Raw genomic sequence first — 26,356 nt, 5'->3', positions numbered from 1 at the left:
TTAATCTGATTAGTCAGCTATGATGTGATTCATTACGTTTAATCTGATTAGTCAGCTATGATGTGATTCATTACAGTTAATCTGATTAGTCAGCTATGACGTGATGCATAACGTTTAATCTGATTAGTCAGATATGTGAAGCATAACGTTTAATCTGATTGGTCAGCTATGATGTGATACATAACGTTTAATCTGATTGGTCAGATATGATGTGATTCATTACGTTTAATCTGATTAGTCAGCTATGATGTGATACATAACGTTTAATCTGATTAGTCAGCTATGATGTGATTCATTACGTTTAATCTGATTAGTCAGCTATGATGTGATTCATTACGTTTAATCTGATTAGTCAGCTATGATGTGATTCATTACGTTTAATCTGATTAGTCAGCTATGATGTGATTCATTACAGTTAATCTGATTAGTCAGCTATGACGTGATGCATAACGTTTAATCTGATTAGTCAGATATGTGAAGCATAACGTTTAATCTGATTGGTCAACTATGATGTGATGCATAAAGTTTAATCTGATTAGTCAGATATGATGTGATGCATAACGTTTAATCTGATTAGTCAGCTATGATGTGATACATAACGTTTAATCTGATTGGTCAGCTATGACGTGATGCATAACGTTTAATCTGATTAGTCAGATATGTGAAGCATAACGTTTAATCTGATTGGTCAGCTATGATGTGATACATAACGTTTAATCTGATTGGTCAGCTATGATGTGATGCATAAGGTTTAATCTGATTAGCCAGCTATGATGTAATGCATAAGGTTTAATCTGATTGGTCAGCTATGATGTGATGCATTTGATTGTTTTCTGGTATTTTCTTTTTTGTAGTTTCACAATGTCTGTTGATCATTTTAAAACGAGAAATATTATTTCACTCAGTAATTGTTGGGTGTAGAAATGTAACTAATTACTTTTGTTAAAATGTACTTAAGTAAAGTAAAATGACTGATTTAATAACATACTAAAGAAAGTACAAGTACCCATGAAAGGACATGAATCTCCTGTGCCTGTACCCACTCTGGGAACCCAGGCAGTAGATGAATAAAGTGTGGTGTTCATTCCAGAGCGTCAGAGAACCCTCTGCCCCCTGTGACGTGCTCCCTGTCTGTTCCTGACTCTGGGTCTGTGTGGGAAATGCAGAATCCTTCTTCTCAAGCTTCCTGTGCAGCAGCCCTCCCACAGCCTGCCCCCAGCAGTAAGTGTCTGCACCTCCAGCTAGAGGAAACGGTCCCAGGAGGTGTCTGACTGATGTTCTGTTTGTGTGTGTGAACAGCGTGGGACGGCAGCAGCGTCTGGGACCTCCCCATCGACTCGGTGGCCCAGGCTCCCACCATTGAGCAAATGCAGCAGTTTGAGAAAACAAAGTCTGCCAAGGTGAAAAAGACTTCCCTGTCCTCCTTAGTTTTGAGTTCTGAGTTTTTAGAGCTGTGGATGTTGTGTGCTCAGCTGGAGCTGGAGAGGCACGAGGCTGAAATCAGAGCCAAACGGGAGGAAGAGGAGAGGAAGAGACTGGAGGAGGTCCTACGAGCTCGACAGGAGGAGGAGCGCAAACGCCTAGAGGAGGAGGAGCTGGCACGTCAAAAGCAGGTCCACCACACCATTCACCTTGTTCTGGGTCCAACATGTGCAGCTAAAACCAATATTCAATCCAGAAATATGTAAATAATCTATAATCCATCTGTTCAGAAACACAGACACTGGTTCTACATCACTGTACTGTAAGAACCTCTAACTTTAGCATCATTAGCAGGGTTCCCACGGATCCTTTAAAAGGCATTAAATTCATGAATCTAAAAATAAGGCCTCAATTGTCATTAAAATGTTTTAAATCAACGTTTCAAAAGTCTTACATTTGAACACAAAAGTATGATTTTATGATTGTAATTAGTCTCACATTACAAAATAAATGATAACATTGGTTTTTAAAAAAAATAAATGATTTAACATATTGTGCAATCATTACAGTGGAACCAACTACACACAGTGACGTGGTTGCAGAGGGGTTCTCTGCAGATGCACGTCATGCTTTTAGCAAATTTCAACAACATGGGAGAAATGTAAATTTAACTCAAATTGCTGTTCAACAAAGATTTTTCTTAATAGTTTTGTTTTTTGTGTTTTTGTTGTTTCATAGATTCCATAGCCACTTCCATAGTGTTTATCACTAATTTCTACAGACACTGAGCTTTACAACACAGTCAATGATTCTGATTGGTCAAAGCATTGCTGAACTCGACACGTGTAACTGCATCAAAAAGTGGAACCAAAAATAGCATTACGCAATGCACAGCAGAAACCTGAATAAAAGTAAATGTTTATTTCAAGCCAAATTGCAACACCTAGTGGTCAAACATAAGACTAACAATTATTGGAATTAATGACTGACGTATTACAGTTACACACTTGTTTCCAAAATTGTGGAAAACTTTGGCACAGTTGTGGCAAAGTGGGCTTCGGCCTGAACTTTTGTTTTACAAAAACATGTTTATCTTTGGCCTAATGTTTATTATTATCACCAAACATGCTGCAGTTGATGGCCATACATTAGTTCAATTATTTCTGCTTTTATAGCCTTCGATAATGAGAAATGGCTTTATATTTGATGTAAATCTCGAGTTTTTCTGAGCAGACTACAGATTTTTGTGTTTAAAACACGATTTATTGTCACTCAGTATCATATATTTTCAAATTTTCACATAATCTGTAACCACTAAGGGTTCTACATCAATCTGAACAAAAATTAGCCATGTAGGTCATGTAGAAGTTTAGAAAATGTTATTTATTATGGGTATGTGATTTTCAATGAAAAGTGGCTGGGGCTTAAGAGGTTAATGAGACGTATCATGACCCTAACTCTACGCTAGCATGTGGACCGACTCCTGTGTCCTGTGTGGTGATCCCACAGGAGGAGGCCCTGAGGAGGCAGAGGGAGCAGGAGGAGGCTCAGCGCAGGCAGGAGGAGGAGAAGGAGCGGCAGGAGGAGGCTCTGAGACGGGCAGAGGAGAGGAGGAGAGAAGAGGAGGAGAGGAGGAAAGTGGAGGAGTTCCTCCGCAAACAGGTGAACTACCAGCACTAGCAATAGAACCATGTTACTAAATCAGTGCAACCTTTTCACCTTCCACCAGCCTCTGCCCCCATACGTAAGGGTTCATGTTTTCTGCCTCAAAATTTCCTGAATTCTGTTTCAAGGTTAATACTTTTTTTTGCATCATATTCCACTTTTTTGTTTCCTCGTGTTTCCCTGTTTGATACTTTACTATTAAACGTCCTGAATTCGTACCAAACATGATAAAAACGCTCCCCACGGTCATGAAATTCTTGGAAAAGTTATGGAATTTGAAAAACTGATTTTCTAGTCTTGAAAATTTCATGGAATATTTTAACTGTTTTGGAAATATAGCCTATTTTATTTTAATGTTTAAAATATATTAAACCCCAAAGATGTTAAGCGCTCTCTCAAAGTGAAAGTGCTGCATACTGGCAGCATCATTGAGCAGGAATCACAAGATCTGACAAATTCCCTCTCCAGGTCAGTTTGCTGCACGCTGCTGAGACGAGCCTGAGAGCACCAGCGGTTGGAATGGTTTATCAAACTTTAGTCTGAGAATGTGGTCATCCATAATGCCTTTAGGATCTTTATTGCACTGTTCTTTTAACAGAAATAATAGAGAAATGTATTTATTATATTCATTCCTTTATAGGAAGCGTACACTGTGAATAGACGTTAACATAGTCCCTCCAAACTGCAACCAGTTTTTCAGTGTGTGACGGGGAAGAATGTGCCGAACGCTCCAAGTGGAGTGAGAGCGTACACGAACGGCACATACACGATTCCACACCATGTATTTGATGTGTAAAACAAGATGGCGCCAGCATGTACCGCCTGCCATCTGCCCGCTTTGCTGGAACTTCTGTTTGTAGCCGCACTGATCGGTATTCTGTGCCAAAACATCACTGCGCTGATGTATACCACCGTCAGGCACTTATTGATCTTAATCGTTCACATGAGGTATGTCTAGGCTTCAACTCTGAGGATCAAACATCCAGACTTCCTCCTCACTTGGTCTCAGTACCTGACTACCTCACCTGTCCTCCGGATTGCTAGCCAACAAATCTCCCCTCCTGAAGGACCTTTTCATGTCCCGCGGGTTGGATCTGTTGTACCTTACGGAAACATGGCAACGAGAGGATGAGTACGTTCATCTTAATGAGCTGTGCCCTCCGGACTGCTCCGTGTTTGGAACTCCACGGCTCACGCGACGTGGAGGAGGATTAGCGCACGTATACCGTGATGATAGAAGGCTAAAACTTGCGGCGAGAATTCAACTGCGGCATCATTTGCAAAAATGTTGCTATATGGTGTCTTTTGATGCATTATATTAGTGTAATTATGGCTTTTCTTCTGTTTATTTTATAGCACTTTTCTTATCATGATGTATTTTCTCACCTAGTTGTGTTTACATGATGCATTTACAAGTTGAAATGTGGTATCCATGGTAATGATGACAAATAATTGAGCATCATTATCAGTTTACCTCTTTCCAGTGTAAAATGTACCAATTTATAGTATAGCATTCGTATGGGGGTGTGGTCTGTTAGTAGTCCTGTGTAGAATACTGTCTGGTACTGGAACATATCTGTATGATTTACATCATTTATGTGTGGTTTGATTGTAGTTGGTTTTAATATATATTTAGTTGTATCAATGCACATTAATATTCATAATATATCTTACTTATACCCTTGCATTTGTGATATTTATCGTGAATGTTTTAAAAAAAAAAAAAAAAAAACATATTCAATTTAGAGCTGCTTGACTAATCTATCAATTATTTTTTTGATTAGTCATGATTATTTTCTGTTTTGGACTGCTTTTTAGTGCACCTGCTTAAATCCTTCCACCTGTGAACGTGTCCTTGTTGTACTGTGACAGCATGTTTTACACAGAGGAATTAAAACAATGACATAAAACATGTATTTGTATTGTAGTTGTTATATTTAACACAAAGTATCATTACAATTACAATAAAATCATGAATAAATTAAATATCACAAACTTAAAGTGTAAGTTGTCTTGGAAAAACTAGTAATAATAATAATAATAAAAAAAGAGTCAGTGTAAATAATTAACTTTAAAAAGCTGGAGCTTACTTGCAGGTTGATGAGGTTTAAACCAATCAGAGCTGCTTTTACTGAAATCAAGTCTATAAAATAAAAGAATAAATAATATCTTGTTTGAAAGAATTCTTACAAGTTAAGATATGTCTAATCAGTGTTTTACTCTTCCTAATAAACAATGATCAGCAGAAAAACATATTTCAAAGTGTGTCACTAACTCACTGATGAGTGATAAACATGCTTTCAGACACACACACACAGACCTAATAATACCTATTATTAATTAATACCTGTTTGAATCTCAGACTGTTTGCTAATAAACACATTTGCATGTGATTAGAAATGAAAGATTGGGTAAATTTCAGCGGTAGTGATGTCACTCCTCTCTAGGTCTGTGTACAAACTGGGGCTCAGCTGTGTCTGTGCATCTCCATCATGCTTTAATTACTTAGGGTTCTATTCTCCCGTCTGGACTTACGCGCTTTTCTACGCGCCTGCAGTTACGCACTTCTCTCCTATGCATATTCTACGGTCCAGGCTGCTGACATACGTGACCTGTGTGAATGAAGGCGGGGCTGAAGGAAAGGAGGCGGTGATGTCATTTTTTTTTGCTGTCTAGAAATCACAGAACATAGAGTTTTACCAACGCTTGTAAATGTCATTGAAATTCGTGAAAATGATAAAGTTCACTTTTAATTTGAAACGCCTTCATTGATAAACAATGTAGCAGGTTGATTTGATCAGATTATTGATCAGATTAATGCAGTGTGGCAGGTAAAATCTCTTTCCCTGATCATCATCATCACTGTAAAGCGTGACAGAGTTAGATGATGTAGATATGATGTAATAACGCGTCCACAGAGCGTCCTGTTTTAATACAGAGGGATGTTTACAGTGAAACAGAACTATTAACTTCTATAATACACAGTTTTAAATATAAATAGTTTAAAGTGACCTGAGCTGAGCCTCATTAAAATGTGTGTGAACAGTTTGTGTTCCATCCTCATCTGCATATGACAGCATGTTTCACTCTGGAGTGGATCAAACTGTGACTTTACATTGGACATAGTATGAAAATAGTTGAATCACTGTGACCAACGTGGACAGAAGTCTGTCTGTCACAGTTGTAATTAATCACACAGCAGCAGCTGAGTGATCACAGCTGCTGCTGCATGACACACGAGTCTGTGTAGCTTCAAATGTAACTAAGTCCATATTTTGTGGTGCAATATAATGTTTCACCTTATGGGGGCGCTGCACTTATTCCAAGGTTAGAAGAACGTAAGAGGAAAAGGACTTACGCACACCGAAGAATGCGCGTAAAGCCAGATTTGAATGGGAACGCCCACAATTCAGGGCTGCTCCACCCACAGTGTGTAACTGGAATGAAGGCGTGCAAAATCTGCATCGACTAATTTTTGTAGTCAACATTATCGATTATGTTGACTAATCATTGCAGCCTTTCAATTCCATAGAGAAGAATGAAAAAACCCTTCAAAATCTACTTTTTTCAAATTTGGTCTGTGAATTATTCTACCAGTGACTCTTTTCTTTGTTGAAACTTTCTTAAATATGTTTATTTAATTTAGTTGAATTTAGTAATGTTGTGAATGTTAACATTTATAATATTATTGGTGAAATGTTTAGAGAGAATGATTGTTTTCCTTCAGTTACAGCCGCCAGATATTAGTTTGGACCAGCAGAGGGTGCTGGTAACCTAGTGTTTGGTTGGGATGCAGCTATTCTGCGCAGTGAAGAAGAGATGCTATGCACTAGCACAGTGGTTCCCAACCAGGGGTACTTGAACACATTGCAGGGGATACTTGGAAACATTGATGAATCTATTTCCAACATGCTGAGTCATTTTTAAGCCTATTTCAGACACTGTACATGCTCATCCAACATCTTTTCCACCTGTTGACAATAAACGGCATTAATGGAATAAACAATATTGTGGCCTTAATATCCTACTAAATTGTTACTAACATGTTATACACATTACTAAAAATTGGGGTAAATATATATTCTGATATACAATAATTGTAATGCACAAAATGTATGTTTAGTGTGCGTTAAACGTACAGGTCGACATTTTCAAGCTGTAGGAAGTTTCAGAGGCCAAAATGTTAACATGTAAATAAAATAAGAAAGGTTACTAAATTTGAGTGACGAAGGGGTTTTCCTAATTTGAAGAGGGGCCTCGGGGGGTACATGAGACAGAAAAGGTTGGAAAACACACTGTGCTATTAGCTATGTCTGCGCTAGCTAACCTGACTAGCTAATAGAAAAACCTGACTTTTACCAATATTCACGTCATATTACTGATATTCTTTTGGTGCTAAAGGGGTAAGGAATCATTTATGAACATGTTTAAGAGTAGAAGGCGGTCAGAAAAAGAGTAGTAGGGGATTCTGCCCGCCACCTACGCTTTTGTACATCCCAGTATTATTATTATTACCAGATTTGAATCCCATCATAACAGTCTGAACCACTCGTTCAACACAAAAACACTTCAGATGAAGCTCATTCACTTCCAATCACAGGATAACACGGTCACTATTCGATCCTTTGCACCTAGCATTACATTTTGAACGGGATTATCTGTCACATTTTCTAGACATTTTCAATTGCCCGTCTTCTAGTGGAAAAAAGTGTGTAAATGTGTGTGATTATCCCAAAACATTTCTACCGTATTTTGCGGACTATAAAGCATTCCAATAACTAGGACTGTGCCGGTTGGGAGTATGTATTCAAATAGTGGGAGGAGCTTAAATAGAGTTGTCATTGATGGCCAAATGAGTATGTGTTTGAAGGTTGGATGTACAAAGATGTGTACATACTCTGTAGTGTTATAAAGGGGTTTATTTGTGGGTGTAAAGTAAAATAGTGTGTGTGATTTATCTGGTTTAATTATATGGGACATGAACATGATAAATGTGTTTATTTGTTTTACTCATTTTTATATTATTTTTGTTTGGTGTATTTTTCTGTAATGTGTGTTTATTGTTAATGTGAGTGTGTTTCTTAATGTGAACTACCGCGGAGCGATCACAGCGAGTCCAGGCTCTGAGTCAGAATGCGGACTAACTTCTAATCAAATTAAATGTGGTGATTTTGCAACTTTATTCTGTTTGTTTCTTTCTATTACAAACTGGCTGATTTATACTTCATCCAAGCTGCTGTAGTGATCTCTCTGTTTCTGTGTAACAACTTAAAGCTGCATCTTATGCATTTCTCTGTGTTGTTGCTGTGATGAGGGTGTGTTTATGACAAAATGACTGATCAGAATGATTCAGTGGGAGCACAAACGATGTAATGTAAACTGTTTCATCGGTCCACCTGGTCTAATGTGACAGAGCTCAGTTTTTTTGACAGAATGAAGCTTATAAAACTGTTCAAGAAATCTACAAATTAGCCGTGTCATTGTTTAACCTGAAGAGGTTCATCTCAACAAACCCACCGGCGGGGGCAGCTCCAGCTTCTGTAACTCACGGGTTTCAATGTTGTATAGAATGAAATCACACATTCTGTATCTCTCTGTAATCCTCAGAAACTATAGAAGCTAAAACTGTAAATATTTCACATGGCACCACAGAGACCTGAATAAAAAGAGATATGTGTTTATTTGAAGCCAAATTGCAACACCTAGTGGTCAAACCTAAGACTAATAATGATTGAAATCAATTTCACTGACATATTACAGTTACACACTTTTTTGTACAAAAACGTGTATCTCTGTATCCATACATTAGTTCAATTATTTCTTCTTTTACAGCCTTTGATAATGAGAATTGTCTTTATATTTGATGTAAATCTCTATTTTTTTATTTGGGGGGGGAGGGGACTACAGATTGCTGTATTTTAAACATGATTTATTGTCACTTATGTATTTCCTAAATTTCACATCATCTGTAACCACTAAGGGTCCTACTTCCATCTGAACAAAAATTTTGCCATGTAGGCCATGTAGAAGCTTAGAAAAACGTTTTTTGTTATGGGTATGTGATTTTCGTCGAAAAGTAGCTGGACCTTCATTGTTTAAACCACAGGGTTCAAAGCGTGGGAAAAAAGTAGCGGCTTTTAGTCCGGAAATTACAGTAGTGTCTCCTACATACCAAACCATGACGAGGTGAAGCCAACAGTTATATTATCTCAGGTGTGTTAGTTTCAGATTAATGTGCTGTTCTAATCGTGTTTAGGACGAGGAACGTAGAAGGCAGGAAGAGCTGGAGACGCTGAGGAGGCGTGAGGAAGAGAAGCGAGCAGAAGAGGAGGCTGCTGCTGCTGCTGCTGCTCTGGCACAGCATCAGCAGCAGGAGGAGCAGAAGCGTCGTGAGCAGGAGGCCCAGAGGCAGCAGGAGCTGCAGAGACAGCGGCAGCAGCAGCAGGAGGCTCTCAGGAGGCTCCAGCAGCAGCAGCAACAGCAACAACTGGCTCAGATGAAGGTGAGACATCCCCACCAGCCGCTCAACCCCTTTGACGCTGACCCACAGGTTCTCCTTCATCCTCTGCAGCTCCCATCTTCCTCTAAGTGGGGTCAGCAATCAGCCAGCTCCTCCAATCAGACGCACAACGCCCTTTCATTAGCCGAGATCCAGAAGCTGGAGGAGGAGCGAGAGCGGCAGGCTCAGGAGGAGGTATGGACACATGACCTCCTCTGCACTCTGTTTGATCTGTCTATACTTCATCAGCCTGCTGAGATGTTTGCTAACACCATGTAAACCAAACAGCTGCATCAATCACTTTCACACCACCTGAAACACGGAAAGAAGTTTAAAATAAGTAAACCTGTTAAAGGGATCCTCCACTGTTTTTACAAGTGTCCTAAAATCTTCTAAATGTCCTTATTAGTAGATCTATGTCTAATAGAGCATGTTTTTATGTACCATATTTGTTTAATTATCTTTTAAATATGAGACTACTTTACAGTTTTAGAGCCTGTGTTCCTCCATCTTGAAATCATGTGATTGATGATGTCACACCACTGCCTGTAAACATCCCATTGTTTTCTATTGGAGTGAAACATTCAGCCTGATTTTTACATCGTTTAGTAGATTTTTCAGTCACAAAAACAACTTGTGCTGCTTTTGGTTGCTCTAAAAAAAACAGGAAAAGTTAAAGATGTCGATGTAAACTAGGATTTAAACTGATCTGATCGGCTATATCTCATTGGCCGATATTTAGCATTATATTTAATCAATGTGATCGGCTGTAATGTCTTAATTTGCTGATCCGATCAGTGACATCATTGTCGTGATGAAACTTTCTGTAGATGCTCCCATTGCATTGTTTTATTGTCTCATTTACACTAAAGAGTTGTTTGCTTTACGTGACACAGCTTTATTTCACTCACTTTTGAGCACAAACGTTAAAACCTGTGAGTGAACGGAGAAATGTCGATCGGAGCGGCCGAGCATTGGACTTCTTCCTCAGTCTACGGCTCTGAAAACGTGTGTGCGCGTGTGTGCCCCACCTCCGCTGTGCACCTGTGAAAATGGACTATGAGCATCAGCAGGTTTTGCGATGCCACAGTCAGTAAATATGTATTTGCTCCTAATGCTAATGCTAGTGGAGGCTTCACGTACGTAGTTCCAGTGTGGTCTGCTTCTATAGCTTTATCTCCAACTCTCTATAGTTTATTCACAGCAGTCATTGAGTATGTCATGGGACTCCAGTTTATTTCAACAGCTGCAACGTTTATTTTGCCAATCACTAAAAACGGCAAACAGCTTATAATCGATCTGCTTTGTTCACTCCCTCACTCCGCACACTGTTGAGTGACTAGCACATTCATTCACAGTTAAAGGGCCACACACACACTCTGACAACAAATGTTATGTTCAGGTCCTGCATAGAAATTCTTTACCTCTTCCACTCCCTCACAGTCACAAGGAATTCAGTCGGTACCTAAAAAAAACAACCTGAATTAATATGATCGGATCGGTGATCAGTAATCGTTTTTTTAAACTCACTGATTGGTGATTGGCCCAAAAATCCTGATTGTGTAAAGTAGGGATGCACTGAAATAAAAATTTGAGGCCGAAGCCAAATAAAATATAAATGCTTGGCTGAAAACCGAACATCAAATGCGGTTCTGAAAGCTAGTTAAATGAATATGGTGCATAGTAATGTATTATATTAGGCATGCATCACAAAAATTTCAGGCCAAACTTGTAAAAACAGTGGAGGATCCATTTAAGGCTCTGATTTTTTTTAAAAAAATGTTCCCATTCCATTTTCCCTAAAAGTCATACTGATTAAAGATTATAAAACTTCCTGAAATCCTACTAAACACGTGAAGTGAATTCTGTCTTTTTTTACCGTAACAATCTGAGCCCCTTCATGTTCATGTATTTGAGCTCTTTCATGGAGCGTTTCTTATCCATGTGTCACCTGTGGAGCAGCGCCACCAGCAGCAGGAGTTCCTGAAGCTGCAGCTGCAGCAGCAGGCCCTGCAGCAGGCACAGCAGGCCCAGGCCAAGCTTCCTGGGTGGGGCAACGTCGCCAAACAGCCAGCGATCACCAAGTCCCTGCTGGAGATCCAGAGGGAGGAGGCTCAGCAGATGAAACAGCGGAAGCAGCAGCAGCAGCAGCAGAACACCGTTGTCACGCAGCAAAGCCGCCCCCAAAGCAAAACGGTACGTGATCATGTGGGGATCATCAACCATTATCTGACATTGTTAGTGCTCACACACGCCTACTCTGTGTCTCTAATCAAACACCTGAGCATAGGGATGAGTACCTTTCACATTAGAACCAAAACACCAGGACTTATCAACTGGTCTCATCCTGGGACCCACATTTTGCCACACATATTCAGATTCAATCATCTCCGAGGGGACGATCAGTTTCAGTTTCATCCCGTTCACCAAAAACATGAAAAGACAAACACATATCACATGGGAGTACAGGAGCAGAACTACTGTGGGTCGGAAGCCACAAGGCAGTGCCCCGTATGTCTTAGATGAGAAGTGGAAAACAGGAAGTAAGGCAAGGCAAGGCAAATTTATTTGTATAGCGCATTTCATACTCAAGGCAACTCAATGTGCTTTACATGATAAAACATTCAATTGTTTAAAATCAATAAGAACATTTAAAATCATCAGTAAAATCAATTAAAATCATCATGACATCAACAACATGACTAAAAATCTCTCTCAATCATATGCAGTAGAGAAAAAAAAGTGCCTTTAACTTTGATTTAAAAATGTTCACATGTGATGCTGACTTCAGCTCTGCTGCAGTTTGTTCCACTTCTTTGCAGCATAACAACTAAAAGCAGCATCACCATGGTTACTGTGAGCTCTGGGCTCCACTATCTGACCTGTGTCCATAGATCTCAGAGACCTGCTGGGTTCATACCTGACTAACATCTCACTGATGTATTCTGGACCAAACACATTTACACATTTATAACCAGCAGCAGAACTTTAAAGTCTCCTCTGAGGCTGTAAGTAAGAAGAGGGGAAAAAGGCTGCTCCCAAACTATGCTCCTTTAGTGGGGGGGGCACAGTGTGGGATTAGTAAAAAAAACTCCTCCGCACATAGAAGCTTATTAAATTATTATTAAATCGCGACTCATTTTTACACATGTACTTATAATCTTTTTTAAAACATAAATCTATATATTTTCCTCTGCAACATGCGTTTCACAGCATGCCTGTCAAAAGAAGGATAGTAATTCAGGGTTCATTTCCTGGTGTACTGTTACTGTTTAGAGCACTCGTCACCATCTACGTTTCATTCTTATGCGGCGTTCACACCGGATGCGTCACAAAATGTGCGTACGTCTAGATTACATACAAAGTCAATGGCTAGATGCGTCCCAGATGCAAAATCTGGCAGTGCGGTGCGATCTGCACGTCAAGTGCATTGGCCGTGCGAGCGCGCTCCCGATTTTACGCATATCCGCACACCTGCAAGAGTTGAAAATATTGAAGTGCTGCGACTGTTTCACATGATGAAAGCCAATCAGTCTTTGTTGATGATGACGTCACGTCAACACGGACACTGGTCTGTTCATCCATTCAACCATGGAGTAGAAGCTGTGTGACCACCTGGAGCTGTAGGACACGCCCTTTATAACCAGGACTAGGAAGGATGAGGTGTGGAGGAGAATCAGTGAGGAGGTGGTAGTAGCAGGTAAAAGTTCTCTCTATAGCACTGAGCTAGCATAGCATTAGCCGCTAATCACACCGGCTTTTTTCACTGGTGGTTTATGTTTATGAGAGGAGAAAAAGGAGCACAGCTCCTCACTTCAGCAGACAGTGAAACTCACCGAGTTGGATGTGTTGCTGGTGGGCGGGTCTTTGCTTCAGATGTGCGTATAATGTGAATGGGAACATTTTTTGATCCTGCGGTGCGTTTCGTACTGCAGAAGCCTCCGCTGCCGCAGAAGATGCATTCAGTGTGAATGCAGCATTACACTACGGTGTATAAAAATGACAGGAAGTAGGCGTGGGAGCGTTGGCGAAACGAGCTTCACAAAGAATCACTGACACCTTCCGCTTAGTCAGCACAACGTTTACTGGAAGCTTCTTTACTTTTCCTCCCAGTGAGCAGTTCAACATTCTACAATTGGATAGAAAGCCAAAAAAAAAACTCTAATCACAGAATTCCACACACAGGAAGTCACAGAAGTGTTGTTTTTAACTGCAAGTTTGTAGAGCCAACATATGAATGAAACATGCTTTAACGTATCATCAGAAAACCTTTGGCAGTTTACAGTAGCAGCTAGCTCAATAACGGCTAATGTTAAGTGCTAGGAGGTCATAGCAGCTCTGCATTAGCTAGGGTGACCATATTTAGATTTCTATAAAAGAGGAGACTTGGTCTGACCTCTTCATACTCTAAGTACCCGACGTTTTCTTGAATCTACCTTGTAACAGTGAAATACAATATAATAAATAAGTTGTTATTGTTTATAAGATTTAAATTTTCTTTTTTTCTTTTTACAACAAAGCCTTTTATTATGCGTTACAACCAGTGATGTGCTAGTGACTGAAAAAAGTAACTAGTTATCATTACGAGTTACTTCATTCACAAAGTAACTCAGTTACTATTTTGATTACTTACACCATAAACTAATGTGTTACATGAAAAAGTAACTTTTAAGTTACTTAGAATTAAATAATGTATAATGTTTTGGGTCATTAGTGTCTGTACAGCTTCATATCAGTGATGTAATAATATTATAATCCACTGTTGATCAACTGTGTGGTGGAGGAATAGTGGTTAATGAAGCTGGCTTATAATCAGAGGGTCAGTGGTTTGAATCCCTCCTACCACTACTGCTCCTGTATTAACATTGTTTTGTATAAAAGCCTCTGATAAATGAAATGTTATTGTATCCAACCCTACAGTTTATAATTATTTACATTAACAGAACTAAACTCTGCTCAGTATTAATCTTTACAAACACCAATCTGACTCAAACACTAAGTATTCTTTCAATACCAGTTTATTTACCTGAGACCAGCAGAAACTGAAAATGTTACAAGGAATTGTGAAATAAATAAAACACAAAACAACCTGAATATTATTCAGAATCAAAAATGAAAGTGGTTTCAGCATCATAAAAACAGTTGTGTTTAGCTTTATGCTGCGTTCACACCAAATGCGTCTTCTGCGGCACCGGGCGCATCTGCCGTACGAAACGTACCGCAGGTTTCACAGGATCAAAAAATGTCCCCTTTCGCTTCATACGCACGTCTGAAGCGAAGCTCCGCCCACCAGCGACACATCCAACTTGGTGAGTTTCACTTCCTGCTGAAGCAAGGAGCCGCGCTCCTTTTTTCTCCTCTCACAAACATAAACCACCAAAATCGGGAGCGCGCTCGCACGGCCAATGCACTTGACGTGCTGATCGCACCGCCGCACAGGAAAGACTTCACATCTGGGACGCATCTGTCCTTTGACTTTGTATGTAATTTGGATATACGGACATTTTGTAACGTATCCGGTGTGAACGCAGCCTTAAAATGTTCCCTTACAGCTTAAGCACAAACATCAGCAACAACGTACAACATAAATAAATGAAAACAATCTGAATTAACATTCAGAATACATTTTGACCAACTCTGCTTTAGAAAAAAAACTGCTATAAATGATGTGGATATAAAACACAAAACAGCTTCTCCAAAAATTAAAACTGAGCAATTTTTCAACCTTAGCAGAACTTTAGCTACACCTTAACATATGTAAAGTAAGCTGTGTGTATTCAAAGTGTACATTCTGCTGTTGTATATGCTTTTTAAAATAAATATAGAAAAAGTAAAACAATCACAGCATTTTTCTGAGCTACACAATGCAATACATAGGACATGCTATCAGGCTAACTAGCTGCTGTTAGCGGTGACTCAGCAGTAGTGACAGACTGCTTATTTACAACAACATAATGTGCAGTAGCTTTGCTGATCTGTCCCTGGATAACAGTCACTGTTAAAATCCAGCTGCTGTTGTTTCAGTGCAGAGGTTTACCTCACGTCTACCAACACAGCGTTAGCTTAGCTTCACTGATACATGTATGTTTTGGAGACAAATTGGTAAAATAATGCATGTATTTCCACTCTGAGAAACTTGCATTGACTCGCCATGATTAGCATACTTTATAGTAAACAGACATGGCACAGCATCCCGCAAAATTATGTTGCGCCACTGTAAACAGGAAGTACACTGCAGCTAACCAAATTAACAGACAAACGCACCATATTGTAACTGTAGCTGAGTTTATTTCTTAAAAAAAATATTGTGTTAGAGTACTAGTTACTGTCAAAAGTAACGTTGGGGCGGTAACGCGTTACTTGTAACGCGTTACCGCCCCAACACTGGTTATAACAATCTGTCCTTGAAACATCTCATATACTGTAAACCTTCTTAAAATCTCTTTATCATTGAGACAATGACAAACATCTCCTCCTAGAAATTAAAACTATAACAAATAACTCAGGGCACACGGTGGATTAGTGGTTAGCACGTCCGCTTCACTTGGGTCCTTTCTGTGTGGAGTTTGCATGTTCTCCCCGTGCTGCGTGGGTTTCCTCCGGGTACTCCGGCTTCCTCCCACAATCCAAAAACATGACTGTAAGGTTGATTGGAGTCTCTAATTTGCCCAGAGGAGTGAATGAGTGAGTGAGTGGTTGTCTGTCTGTGTTGCCCTGTGATGGACTGGCGCCCTGTCCAGGGTGTACCCCCGCCCAGCACCCTATGAGAGCCGGAGATTGGCACCGGCAGACCCCCGCGACCCTGATAAACGGGAATGAGCGGGTATGAAGACATGGACAAATAACTCAGAACATTTAATAATCATTAAATAAACATATTCAATAAATGAGTGAAAGTTTCCATCCCACGGTCCCATGCTGACTCAGCTTTATTGTCATGGAGACCAGAGGTGATGATGGAAACTTAACTTTAACTTCCTACATGTGTTATCTTGGTTTTCTAATCCCTCTGTGAACCTCCATGGAGGTTTGATCATCCTGGAGGATCTTCATCCTGATATTTATTTATTTAATGATAGACTTTAATGATTTTGTTAAAACAAAGCGTCATCTTTAATGATTCCATCATGTGTGAGTAAATTCACAGTAATAACATGATAAAGATCAACTCATTAGCTTTCACAAACTGCTGGAATTTCTCCGATAGAGCAAATATTAGCAGAATTACGGTCGTTTAAATTAACGCGTTCCCCTAGATGCGTTCAGGGTCCCTGGGAAACCTGGACATTTTGACGAGTTTGTAAAATGTGGTTGAGACGTGAAAAGGTTAAATCCATGGTCCCCCTACATTACCAGCCACAAGGGGTGTGAAAAAAATTGATTTGACAATATATCGCAATTTTTTTTTGGGTGCCGATTTTAAATCGATTTTTTTATATAAAAAATTGTATTTTTTGTTTGTTTTTTTTTTCTTTTTTCTTTTTTGATATTTGGCAGTGTGTGATGCCTGTGATATTTATGTATGCAGACATTTTATTTTCATATAATCTGTTCAGATCAGTGTTTAAACTGAAATTATGTTTTCTTATTTTGACATTATCAGTAACTCAGGTGATTTATCCTTATTGTTCTCACTTACAGTTGTTACAATGCCGTCATTATGTTGTCCTGGTTACTTTGAGACTTCTACACATTAGTTTCAGTGATGACAGTGTGTAACACTGTATTTTCTTTTTTTCAGTGAAAATGTACAAAAACGCTAATAATAAATAATAAATAGGATGTTTTGAAGCGAATAGTTTTAACTCAATTTATCCTCTGAATGATCAATATCTTCTGATGAACATATACAGCAATTTGATTTTTCATCTCTACGTTTAATTTTGATATTAACTGGGTAGAATATCGTGATATATCGCTATACCGTAATAATATTGTATCGTGACCCACGTATCGCGATATGTATCGTATTGCAACATCCTTGCCAATAATCACCCCTACCAGCCACTGATTACATTGAGCTCTGTTGAAGCTAGTTTAAAGTTAGCGTAGCCTCTGTTACATCCCATAGTTAAACCGTAGCGCTGCGCGATTATACAAAAAATATTAATCATGATTATTTTAGTCATAATTTAAATCTTGATTATTCAAACGATTATTTGTCGACCAAAAAGTTGTTTATTTTTTGTACAAAACAATTTAAAATCTATTCTTTAAACATAAGTAAAATTCTTCAAACACTAAAATCAAGTATTTTCACATTTTACACAAAACAAAAAAGTTGTTGCACGTGATGTGTTTTTGCTCTAGGTCTTCATCATCAAACACCAAGTGTTCCTATAGGAGAGAATTTCACTTGCTTTGCTTGTTTACATGTGTTTTTGACAGTGTTTAAAATAACAGCGTTAGGTAACGGCGTTTGTTTTTTAGTAACGGGGTAATCTAACTAATTACTTTTTACGCCGTTACAACACCGTTATCGTTACTCAACGTTAAATGTGGTGCGTTACATGCATTGATCGAATAAACTTTTATCCGAAAGCATCCCAGGCTTCTGACTCAGCTGTAGTGAGGAGGTGGGTCAAAAACAAGGTGAGCGATTATGATTGGCTAAGGCGACGTGCCAGCACACGCGCGCACACACACACGCACAGGATGAATCAGCAGAGATGGTGAGTGTGGAGCAATCTGATGAAAATTTGACATTTTTAAGGTGATGATACAAACACTACTTTATATTAATTATGGTCAAAGACAAGAACGTGTATGTGAAGTGTTCATTATATCCAGGAATGAAGACTTTGTCCACATCTGTTGTAAGCAACTCATATTTAATGAAGCACCTCACGACAACACATCTAAAAAATGTGAATTATTTGACATATAACAACTTTTTTTTTTTTAATAGTAACGCAAATAGTTACTTTCCTTGGTAATGAGTTACTTTTATTATAGAGTAATTTAGTTACTAACGCAGTTACTTTTTTGAACAAGTAGTGAGTAACTATAACTAATGACTTTTTTAAGGTAACGTTCCCAACACTAGTTTTTGATGCGTTTCTCCTGCCATGTTTCATCACCACTAGCAACAACTTTCCTCGTGTTGGCATGCAGGCTAGCCTAGCTTTAGCTTTGAGAGGGGTGGGCCTTAGGAGCTAACATGCACGTGCATTAAACAACTTAGTTAGTGTTAATAATCATTTTTTCTCTTGTGTGCTAAGCTTTATTCTTTGTAGATATCCTAAATCGTGGATGTTTGTTTCATTTAGTAAATAAAACATAAGTAAAACAATAATCGTTTTTTTTATCTGTTGTTTTTGTAATCTTTGAGTGTAATAATCAAAATTGTAATTTATTTCATTATTGCTCAGCCTTAACGAATCATGATTATTTTTGTTCCTCTGTTCTCACCCACAGTTGATGATTGACCAGACGGTGTTGTTTGTTTTCTGTCTTTTTTAGGTCCCTCTGAGTAGCTCTGTGTGGGGCTCCGTCAGCACCAGCACCAACTGGGGCTCAGACTCCAGCAGCATCTGGGGCGACACCCACAACTCCAACATGGGCTTTTGGGATGAGGCCGTGAAGGAGTCGGTGCAGCAACCCGTGCCCAGCAGGAAGGGAAATGTGCAGAAGAACAACAAGGGCAACGCCAACCTCAGGTGAGCAACCCCAGCCGAGGACAGAGGGCGGGCACCCCACGTTGCGCTGACGCTAACGCTAACCTCACGTCTTTGGCCTGTTTTGAAGCAACTCTGTGAGTGGACGAGTCAACAAGAAGGTAGAGGAGGAGGAGAAGCTGCTCAAGTTGTTTCAGGGCGTCAACAAGAGCCATCAGGACACCTTCATGCAGTGGTGTGAGCAGACGCTGCACCTGCTCAACACGGCTAACAACCTGGATGGTCAGTGTGTGTGTGCGCGTGCGCACCAGCGTAATAATAATAATACATTTTATTTGTAATGCACTTTACATTTGATACCAAATCTCAAAGTGCTACAGGATTAAAACAATACAACACAACATATATTAAAAAATTAAAAACTAGTGGTATAACAATATATCGATTAATTAATGACTAATTTCATCAGAAAAAATAATGTAGTTTCCAGCTTGTTTTGTTCTTCTGTAATCATCAGTTGAATAGAGGCAAGTTTCACACAAATCGCCAGTTTGTGACAAAAAGCTGAGAAAAACGACTTTTTCTGAAAAAATATATTAGTGAATTTGAAACAAATGTTTTGCTTTAGTGACATCTCAACATTGTTTCCTTATATAAAACTACAAAAACAACACTGAGACCAGGCTTTTGATGGCAAAATTATTATTATTTTAATATCTATGTCAGAGTTAAATGGATTTCTAACTGTATTTTGGCGTTCCTCCAAGTCTCTCCGCTGTCAGTCACATATACGTAACTTCCTTTTCCTCCCGACATGAAGATATGACCCGTTTGGTCCGGTTAGTTGATGGTTTCATCTCACAATCACAACATAATCAATAATCCACTCAGGTCCACATGTTCTGTGTTAGTATGTGGAGCTGTGAGCTGCTGAATACTTCACAATATCACTTCATAGCACCATAATCTCACTGTACCTGCTTCTTCTTCCTTAGCTAATGGTAGCATCAGTGGCTAATCTCACATCTAGGTGCACTGCTGCCACCTTCAGGGCACAGTTGGTTACTACATCACATTACAGCTTAGATATTGATGAGGGACCTCCGCCAGGGAGTTTTCTATTAATCTCCGTGAAAAACATAAATGACGTAATATTATGTCAATGGCACTGAATGAGTTAATTAAAATTATGGCATAATTAGTGGGCGAAGCCCACGTGGCCTGACGACCAGCGGTGCTGGGAATTCTCTTGCTTTTGTTCTGATTTTTATCCTCCGCCACAAAGTGTGAAGGAGGATATAGGTTTGAACTTTGTCCATCCAAGTTAAAGTGGACTGCTTTTCTCAGAAACCGTTTAAGATGCGACAACCAAATTAGGTGTAAGGCTTCAGGGTATCAATACCTTGATGGAGTTTGAAAATAAGAAGTGCGCAAATATATTATTACCCCTTTTCCGTTTTTTTTACTCTGTTTGAGGGATCTTCAAAGGGGACAGCTTTTCATAGAATCTGTTTAAGATAGATAGTAATTTTATATTCTGATGTGATTATATTTTTCTTATGTATACATCTAAGTTCTTAGATTTAGGACATTTAGGAAAAAGTTGTGAGTTATAATGACAACCAATCTGGTGTGGGATATTGATGATTGTCTTCTTATTTTAATTTTTCTCTCGGTAAAAGTGTTGCTGCAGGCTAAACCGTGCAAGGGAGGGCGGTGCCCTTTGGAGGGTGGGTCCAGACCCCTATAACTCCTACACCGTATGTCACACATTCAAAAACTTCATATCCACAGATTCCATGAATAGCACTGAATCACCTGGGCTAGGCCACGCCCATTTTTGACTTTAATTGTGTTGGCGCAAATTGCGAAAACTGGAAAACCTACTTTTTCTAACTTCTCCTTGGGGTTTTGTCAAATCAGCGTGAAACTTGGAACGTAGAGTCTTCAGTTGGACGTAATCTCCAGTTAACTAAATGAGTTTGTTCGGGTAAATTATGCGCAAATTATTAACGAGTAAAGTCTTTTAGCTAGCTATAAAAATGCGAACTGTTGCATATTTTGGTCAAAATAAATGCTAACAACACTAAATCTGAGATCCTTGGTTGACATGTGACTGTTTGAATAATTTAGGCCACTAGGGGGCGCTGCAAATATAGGAAATGTATATCTCTTAAATGGCATGACTAATTCTTACCAAATTTGGTGGGTATTAAGTTAATCGCGATTGGTCAAAGTAGGCGTGGCTTATTACAACATCGACAACAAACATTTATTTCAGCTGAAGTAGTATGTTGAGGGCTGTGAAATTTAAAGGGTACATATTGAAAAGCACACAGACCACCGATACCAAAAGTGCACCACTAGGTGGCGCTATAATGGGTGCAAAAGCATTTTAGCCTGTAACTTTCATGTTGGCCTGTGTCCTGACGCTTGCTCCAAGCCTGTCATCCTGTCGTACTTCCATGGGCTTAGAGTTTTATGGGCTTATTTATGAAAGGCTTAGTACAAGTAATTGTAATTTAACTTGAATAATTGAGAATGTATTTGTAATTGACTTTTAGAGGAGAAACAATCATTTTAATTGTAATTGGAAAAACATGTCGATCATTGTAATCATAATTGAAGATGGATAATTAAAGAGGTAATTGTAATTTAAAAATGTAATTGAGCCCCACCCTGGTACCTCCAACACTCCTTCTGTTCCTGTACAGTTCCCACCTTTGCCTCCTTCCTGAAGGAGGTGGATTCTCCGTACGAGGTGCACGACTATGTTCGGGCGTATCTGGGAGACACTCCTGAGGCCAAAGACTTTGCCAAGCAGTTTCTGGAGCGGCGTGCCAAACAGAACGCTAACCAGCAGAAGACGGCTCCACAGAGCCAACAGCAGGCCCTGAAACAGCAGCAGCTGCAGGTGAGTCATCATCATCATCATCACCATCATCGTCATTTTCCATTTTGGGCCATTGGTCCCCGTCAGGGGACTATACTTAGTATATTAGTGTATTAGTATACCACCCTAACACCATTGCTTTCATCAGTGTATCATTCACGTCACATGACCCACTCGCTCCAACACTCGTTTCTCAATCTTATAGACTTCACTGTCAGTCACTTTCTTACATCCCACATGTTCACCCCTCTCACCTGTATTTGTCTCAACGTCTCACCATTCCTGTTATTCCATACATACCTGTAGCACTTATCCATCTATCTCTACAACCTATTCATATCTTTCACATACCACACTCACACCTGACAATCATACATCAACCTGCTCTCCACACACACCTCCACCACTCTCACCTCAACAGACACCCTATAGTTGTTCCTATCATTCCTGTCTCCTTTTTTAAACATCAACCCCACTTTCAGAGATCCATCCCATCTGTCCGTTCTCTTCTCAAACATCTGTATCACCATCTGTATCACCTTCTCTTTCACGTCACCATGTACCATCCTAATATATACAACTCTCACTCCATCATCACCAGACACTGATTCTTTCATCTCGTTCATTTCTTCTTCAATCTCCTCCCTTTCAGGCGTCTCGTTCAGCATCTCATTCACCTCTTTCTCTCTCTCATCCTCACACAGATCTGTCGTTCCATTCACCACCTCTTCAATCACCTTTGGTTCCTCCTCAGACCTCTCACTAGTCATCCTTTAGAAATGTTCTTTATATTATTTCACTGTTATATTCTCACTCTACGGAGCCTTACATCCATTACTCCTAATCTTTCTCATGCACTTATACATCTCAACCCCTCTCCCAGTCTCACTCACTTCCTGACACTCTCTTATCTTCTCTGTCTACCATTCTTCCTCCAACCTCCTCAAGCACTTCTTCAGCTGTTTCCTCACCTCCTTCACTTCCTCTCTCTCACTTCAACCATCTCGCCCTCCATTCTCTCCATCACTTGTCCATCTCTCCTCTGTCTCAGCCTTCTTCTGTTACCCACCAGTTGTACCTTCTCATTCCTCTTTCTCACCACCACTCTTATTCTCTCCATCATCAACCGACCGTCTATGGGTTTTGTACCATCTTCTCATGTACTCCACACACTTCTTTCACTGTCTCCATCATCAGCTTAGAAAGTACTTCCCATTCCTTCCATCTCCTCATACATTCTCGTTCTCTCCTCATCCTCCTCTTTCTTCTCCTGCTCTTTCAACATCTCCATCTGATCTCTGGTACTCTCCTTTGTCTCCTCCTGGCACTCTCCATCTCTTCCCATTCACCCTCACAGTCATCACTTTCTGTTTGTGGTCCAACAACATCTACTCTTCATCCGTTCTCATTTTTCACACCATCCAGTGTCTGTCTGTCCTTCTCATAATAAAAGCATCAACTCATACCACCTTCATACATCACATTGAACCACGTCCCTCTCCTCTAACGCCTCATGTAACTGTTCATAGTCACTAAGTCATGTTCTCCACAACAGTCTATCAAATCTCTTCATTTCTTCTACCTATCCCATACCTCCCATTCACTCCTTCTCTCTCGTACCTTCTTCTTACATTTACATTAAAATCACCTTCAATTATAGCTTTTCATTTCCACCAATCACAACCTGACTCTCCATTGTCCTTCTGTACCTCTCTATACTATCCACATCTATACCCCACACAGGCTGATCTAACACAACCACAGTCACCCTCTCCTCAAACCATCTCTGTTGTCCATCACTCACCCACAACTCCATCACCTCTACACAATACCACCACTGACTTCTTCTAGAACAACTACCACTCTCTCCTCATCCTCTCACAACCACAGCACACCTTCATCATCTGCACTTATCTCACTCAGCAACACAATCTCCCACCCTTTCATCACAATCTTCTCCATCACCCTCCTCAACCTTCTCCTGTTCTGCTCCCTCAGAGACAAACGCTGCACATGTTAATCTCTCTTTCTTTCCTCTGATCACCTTCTCTCACTCCCTCAGTCACCACCCTCTCACCCCTCCTTTCACTCCTCCTGTTTCTCCTCCCCTCATGTCTTCTATTCCTCCTGTCTCTCCTCCTTTCTTCTCCAACACCTCTACTACCTCTCCAGTTCCTCAGCCCAGGGTGGGGATGGATGGTGCAAAGACCAACCCTCCACAGGGCAGGTGCCTGCCTTGCCCCAAAGTTCACCCACAAAGTCCCACCAGTGCAGACCCCCGGGGGGCCCTCACCTTGAAAGGTTTTTAAAGAGGGGTCCGGGTCGGCTGGCTCCTTCCCCCTCTATTGTGGGCGGATGGTTGCTGGGCATCTCCCCACACAGTTTGACCCCACATTGCCCCCCACCCCCTGGTGGGTCATTTGTCGCACCAAGGCCGAATGCTGACCGGGCGAGTCCCCCTTGCGCCTGTGTGTAGGCTTCTCACCAAGAAAGACATCTTCATCATCACCATCACCATTATCACTATCACCATCCCCTCACCATCATCATCATCATCACCATCAGCTGTATGCTAGCGCTGACTGTGGTTAGCATGTGTATCCAGTGTAGCTTATATCTGTCGGTACCAGTGGTGTTTTTGGTATGGAAAACAACAGCAAATACAGTGATGGAAACAAAGAAATATAAATCAGAAAAAGAAAGAACATCAGTTAAAAAAAGGCAGGAAACAGACATATATGAGTTAATGGTTCAATGTTATCGTCACAACATAAGGTGCAGTAAGACAGGAGATCACAACACATTTGATCACCAAATCCCAGCTCTGTAACACTGTCTACAATCACATAACAATCAGACCTAATAATAATAATAATAGCCTATTACCATATCAACACCCCCACCAAAGAACAGTGTTAAACATAGCCACAAGCAGCGATAAACGGCCCTCGCCTTCACCGCGCCGCCTTCACTGCGCCGCCTTTGCCACGACACTTTGCCGTGCCGCTTTTTCCTGCGCCGCCTTGGCCGCGCTACCTTCACCAAATTGCACCACTTTCGGCAGTCAGCGCCGCTTTTGCCGTGCAGCCTTCACTGTGCCTTCGGTCCGCTGCCTGAAACATAACATAACAGTGAATTTTATACTATCAATGTGTTATTGATTTGTTTAGACAGAAATGTACTATTGAGATATAAACTTAGACATATTTATGATTTTTGTTGTTATACTAACACATCCAAGAACAAAGCTGGAGTAGTTGTAATAGTAGTAGTAGTAGTAGTAGTAATAGTAATAGTAGTAGGAGTAGTAATAGTAGTAGTAGTAATAATAGTAGCAGTAGTAGTAGTAATAATAATAGTAGTAGTAGTAGTAATAGTATTAGTAGTAGTAATAGTAGGAGTAGTAGTCATAGTAGTAGTAGTTGTAATAGTATTAGTAGTAGTAGTAATAGTAGTAGTAATAGTACTAATGGTATTTGTAGTAGGAGTAGTAGTAGTAATAATAGTAGTAGTAGTAATAGTAGTAATAGTATTAGTAGTAGTAATAGTAGGAGTAGTAGTCATAGTAGTAGTTTTAGTAGTAGTAATAGTAGTAGTAATAGTAGTAATGGTATTAGTAGTAGTAGTAGTAGTAATAGTAGTAATGGTATTAGTAGTAATGGTATTAGTAGTAATGGTATTAGTAGTAATGGTATTAGTAGTAGTAGTAATAGTATTAGTAGTAGTAATAGTAGTAATAGTATTAGTAGTAGTAATAGTAGTAATGGTATTAGTAGTAGTAGTAGTAATAGTATTAGTAGTAGTAGTAGTAATAGTAGTAATAGTAGTAATGGTATTAGTAGTAGTAGTAGTAATAGTAATAGTATTAGTAGTAGTAGTAGTAATAGTAGGAGTAGTAGTCATAGTAGTAGTAGTAGTAATAGTATTAGTAGTAGTAATAGTAGTAGTAATAGTAATAGTATTAGTAGTAATAGTAGGAGTAGTAGTCATAGTAGTAGTAGTAGTAGTAGTAATAGTAGTAATGGTATTAGTAGTAGTAGTAGTAGTAGTAGTAATGGTATTAGTAGTAGTAGTAGTAGTAGTAGTAGTAATAGTAGGAGTAGTAGTAGTAGTAGTAGTAATAGTGATAGTAGTAGTAGTAGTAGTAGTAATAGTAGTAATGGTATCTCCAGGAGGAGTGTGTTAAAGTTTGAGTTGACGTTTTCCAAGATTTGTCCAATTTCCTATAAAATGGATTAAAATCTTGATACAAAATCACAC

The 26,356-nt window shown here is 39.6% G+C and overlaps 1 protein-coding gene across 1 annotated transcript in view; it reads left to right on the top strand.

The window, feature by feature from the left end:
* gigyf2 (GRB10 interacting GYF protein 2) overlaps nt 1–26,356 on the top strand; it is a 68,874-nt gene that overhangs the window by 38,840 nt on the left and 3,678 nt on the right. The window contains 10 exon segments of the mRNA XM_028472394.1: nt 1,091–1,221; nt 1,300–1,400; nt 1,473–1,613; nt 2,932–3,084; nt 9,344–9,589; nt 9,659–9,781; nt 11,549–11,782; nt 19,049–19,245; nt 19,334–19,485; nt 21,918–22,117. Of these exon segments, the coding sequence (XP_028328195.1) occupies nt 1,091–1,221; nt 1,300–1,400; nt 1,473–1,613; nt 2,932–3,084; nt 9,344–9,589; nt 9,659–9,781; nt 11,549–11,782; nt 19,049–19,245; nt 19,334–19,485; nt 21,918–22,117 (1,678 nt within the window).

The sequence above is a fragment of the Gouania willdenowi genome, chromosome 17, assembly GCF_900634775.1.
Source record: "Gouania willdenowi chromosome 17, fGouWil2.1, whole genome shotgun sequence".
NCBI lineage: Eukaryota > Metazoa > Chordata > Actinopteri > Blenniiformes > Gobiesocidae > Gouania > Gouania willdenowi.
Note: the sequence above shows the minus strand (reverse complement) of the source record. Positions and strands in the feature narration are given on the sequence as shown.